This window comes from Fulmarus glacialis, unplaced genomic scaffold (assembly GCF_000690835.1).
Source record: "Fulmarus glacialis isolate BGI_N327 unplaced genomic scaffold, ASM69083v1 scaffold26221, whole genome shotgun sequence".
In the NCBI taxonomy this organism is placed as follows: domain Eukaryota; kingdom Metazoa; phylum Chordata; class Aves; order Procellariiformes; family Procellariidae; genus Fulmarus; species Fulmarus glacialis.
This window is the reverse complement of record NW_009191362.1, coordinates 1-3,819: the sequence shown is the minus strand read 5'-3', so window position 1 is coordinate 3,819 and position 3,819 is coordinate 1. Positions and strand designations below refer to the sequence as shown.

The 3,819-nt window shown below is 53.4% G+C and overlaps 1 protein-coding gene across 1 annotated transcript in view; it reads left to right on the top strand.

Annotated features, from left to right (window-relative positions):
- The window catches only part of LOC104083256 (aggrecan core protein-like), a gene marked incomplete at its 3' end in the record, with an annotated part of 9,807 nt that extends 5,995 nt beyond the window's left edge, over window positions 1-3,812 (top strand). Inside the window, exons 6-11 of the mRNA XM_009586675.1 lie at window positions 4-417; window positions 909-1,083; window positions 1,486-1,613; window positions 1,735-2,028; window positions 2,182-2,373; window positions 3,088-3,812. Of these exons, the coding sequence (XP_009584970.1) occupies window positions 4-417; window positions 909-1,083; window positions 1,486-1,613; window positions 1,735-2,028; window positions 2,182-2,373; window positions 3,088-3,812 (1,928 nt within the window). The remainder of the gene's footprint in view (window positions 1-3; window positions 418-908; window positions 1,084-1,485; window positions 1,614-1,734; window positions 2,029-2,181; window positions 2,374-3,087) is intronic.
- Window positions 3,813-3,819: the final 7 nt, after the last annotated feature.

The following is a 3,819-nucleotide window of genomic DNA, read 5'->3' as shown; positions in this document are numbered from 1 at the left end:
AAGTGGAGCTCCCCCTGCCACGCAATGCCACGGAGGAGGAGGCCCGCGGCAGCATTGCCACCCTGGAGCCCATTGAGATCACACCCACCGCCACCGAGCTGTATGAGGGCTTCACTGTCCTGCCCGATCTCTTCGCCACCAGTGTCACAGTAGAGACAGCTGCCCCAGAGGAAGAGAACGTGACTAGGGGGGATGTCACAGGGGTGCGGGCTGTACCTGAAGAGGTGACCACCATAGCCTTAGGCACTGCCATCACCACCGAAATGGCAGAGGTGAGCTCGGTGGAAGAGGTCGTGGGGGTGACTGCCACACCAGGACTAGAGTCCGCCTCAGTGTTCACAGTGGAAGATCAGCTCGTGCGAGTGACAGCAGCCCCCGATGTCGGTCTCCTCCCTGAGCAGCCCATCTCCCCCACGGGTAAGTCACCAGGACTCCAAGAAGCCTGAAGACCAGTTTCTCCCAGAGGTAACCATTCAGCTGAAAACAGCCTGAGCTTCTGCCGTCACAGAGGGCATCCAGGTCCCTATTGGGGGTTAGGGGCAGGCTGAGTACCTCCACTATGGTAGGACAGGAGGGGTGAGGAGGAGGCTGTGGACCACCCCATCAGGTGCGGAAAAGGGCTCAGCAGGCTGATGCTTGGGGCTGCAGTGGTCACACTGCACTCCTATGTGCATCTGGCTCCAGAGAAGGTGAAGGTCAAGGTAGGAAGATCCTAGAGGAAGACTAAAGAGATCCCCAGAACATCACCCTCGATGGCAGAGGAGCTCATTGAATGAGCTATCTCCATCAAAGTGGGTTTGACAGGCACTGGTCCTTGCACTGTTGTTGGGAAGACCCTTTCTGGTCACGCATCTCGGTGGAGTGGGGGTCCCATATCTGCTGTCTCACCACGGCTTCTCTGCCCCCAGGTGTGGTGTTTCACTACCGCGCTGCCACCAGCAGATACGCCTTCTCCTTCGTCCAAGCCCAGCAGGCCTGCCTGGAGAACAACGCAGTTATCGCCACTCCCGAACAGCTCCAGGCTGCCTACAAGGCTGGTTTTGACCAGTGCGATGCCGGCTGGCTGCGGGACCAGACAGTCAGGTAAAACTATATTGACTTCGGGAAGACACCTCTCAAAATGACTATTCAGCCATGAAATTGAGGCTTTACTCTGGTCTGTCCTGATGCTCTGCTCATCAGCATCTAAAGCTTTCTCGACCTGGTTGTCTCCAGGCATTGATATCTAGTGGCCAATAGACCTGTTCTTCTCAACCTGTCCTACGCTTTTCCTAACCCGTATATACATCCTGCAGTGTAGGAAAAGTGGGGAAAAGTTTGTATTCATTGCCCCAAGCTGTAAGTGGACCTGTTTCCAAGTCATGCTGGGGGCTCTACGCACCTCTAACAGTGAAGTGTTCATGTCCTGCTCCCAAGTACACTGAGGTTCTTCAGTCCAGGGTACATAAGGCTGACCTTGGGTTACCTCCTCTCTTTTTTTCATAGGTATCCCATTGTGAATCCCCGAAATAACTGCATAGGAGACAAAGAGAGCTCTCCGGGCGTGCGGTCATACGGCATGCGCCCAGCCTCGGAGACCTACGACGTGTACTGCTACATCGACAGGCTCAAGGGTACGTTCTCCCCCTTCCTCTGGGCATGGTTGTGGAGCAAAGACGTGCTTCACACCTCCACGTCTGCGTGTGCATGGATGGGGTGCAGGGACTCACGCCTGTTTTCTCTCCCATCCCTCAGGGGAAGTGTTCTTCGCAACGCAGCCAGAGCAATTCACCTTCCCAGAAGCTCAGCAGTACTGTGAGAGCCAAAATGCCACACTGGCCTCTGTTGGCCAACTTCACGCCGCCTGGAAGCAGGGCCTGGACAGATGCTACGCTGGCTGGTTAGCCGACGGCAGTCTCCGCTATCCCATCGTGAGCCCCCGTCCTGCCTGCGGGGGGGACGCGCCCGGCGTGAGAACCGTCTACCAGCACTATAACCAGACGGGCTTTCCCCACCCGCTGTCCCGGCATCACGCCTTCTGCTTCAGAGGTACCCTCCCACCCCGTGTAGACTGGTCTCCCTGGGGAAAGGGATTTCATGAGGGAGGTTGGGCACATCAGGGGGCTAGTTTGGGCGAAGCACTTCACCGGCGTCTTGGACTGTGAATTTTTGGAAACTCCCTCCAATACCTTTTTGTTCCAGCTCTGCCACCTGCGGAGGAGGGGGTCACCTCGTTCTTTGAAGAAGATGTGCTGGGAACCCAAGTGATCCCTGGAGTGGAGGGGGTACCCTCTGGGGAGGAAGCGACCGTGGAGACGGAGTTTACCACTCAACCTGAGAATCAGACAGCCTGGGGGACAGAGGTCTTTCCAACCGATGTGTCACTGCTCTCAGGTGGGTCAGAGCTTTCCCGTCTCCTGGGTCATGCTTGGCTGGTTTTGTAGGGTTGGGACACTCCCAAAATAAATGGACTGTGTCTTTGCTGAAGGACACTCCTTCTAAATCCAGACAATTATCACCATATTAGCAAAGTCTGAGGCTGTGCACACAGGTACTACAGGAGGAGCTACACATATATATTATTGAACTTCTGTCTAGGACTGAACTAAATGACCAGCCATCCTGCCATGCTGCAGACCAGCACACACAGAATTGCCAGAACACCTTACAAAATACATTGCTGTGTACCCAGGATGGGGAAGGCAGGCTAGAAACAGATCTCAGACCATGCCTTCCCCGGAGGACAGAGCTGCAGTGTGGCCAGAGCAGCACCAAACTTTTTCTCTTCCACGTGTTATCTCAGAGGAAGCAGTAGCTTGATTTTGGCACCTGGGAATTGGTGTCACTGTTGCCATCATCCCGTGTCAGCAGATCATATATTCTGTTAGTTTCCCAGAGATATATAGTTTACAGTTGTTTAAGAGATAATGTTCATTTACAAATTTGAAGGGAGACCAAATTATTTCTGCAAGCACTTTGTGCCTTTATCCCAAAGGTGTCAGTTTGGAGGTAAAGTCAATCAGGAAATTGTTAATAGCTTCTTTAAAACAACTTACTTAGTAAATAATTTTCCTATCTCTCTGTCTTTGTTCACCCTTTCTTTTCCAGTGAGTCCATCTGCTTTTCCTCCAGCTACCGTAATACCAGAGGAAACAAGTACCGATGCTTCCGTCAGCGAAGTGTCAGGGGAGGTGACTGAATCTGGAGAACATCAAGTCAGTGGTGAATCTTCAGCATCTGGGTGGATATCTGGAGTCCCGGATACAAGTGGAGAACCAACTTCTGGAGTTTTTGAACTTAGTGGAGAACACTCAGGGATCGGAGAAAGTGGATTATCATCGGTAGACCTGCATACCAGTGGCTTTCTACCTGGAGAAAGTGGGCTACCCTCAGGGGACCTGAGTGGGTTGCCTTCTGGCATTGTTGACATCAGTGGCTTACCTTCTGCAGAGGAAGAGGTACTGGTGTCTACTTCGAGGATACCAGAAATCAGTGGGATGCCATCTGGAGTGGAAAGCAGTGGGCTGCCTTCTGGATTTAGTGGAGAAATCTCTGGCACTGAGCTAGTCAGTGTAGTGTCATCTGGAGAGGAAAGTGGACTCGCCTCTGGTTTCCCTACCGTCTCTCTTGTGGATACCACGTTGGTGGAAGTTGTCACAACATCACCAGAATGGCGAGAGGAGGGAAAAGGATCCATTGGAGTCAGTGGTGAAGGAGATCTGTCAGGGTTCCCATCCACTGACTGGGACACCAGTGGCGGACCCCAAGGGTTACCCTCAGGAGCTGAGCTCAGTGGGGAGCCGTCTGGAGAGCCTGAGCTCAGCGGGGAGCCTTCTGGGG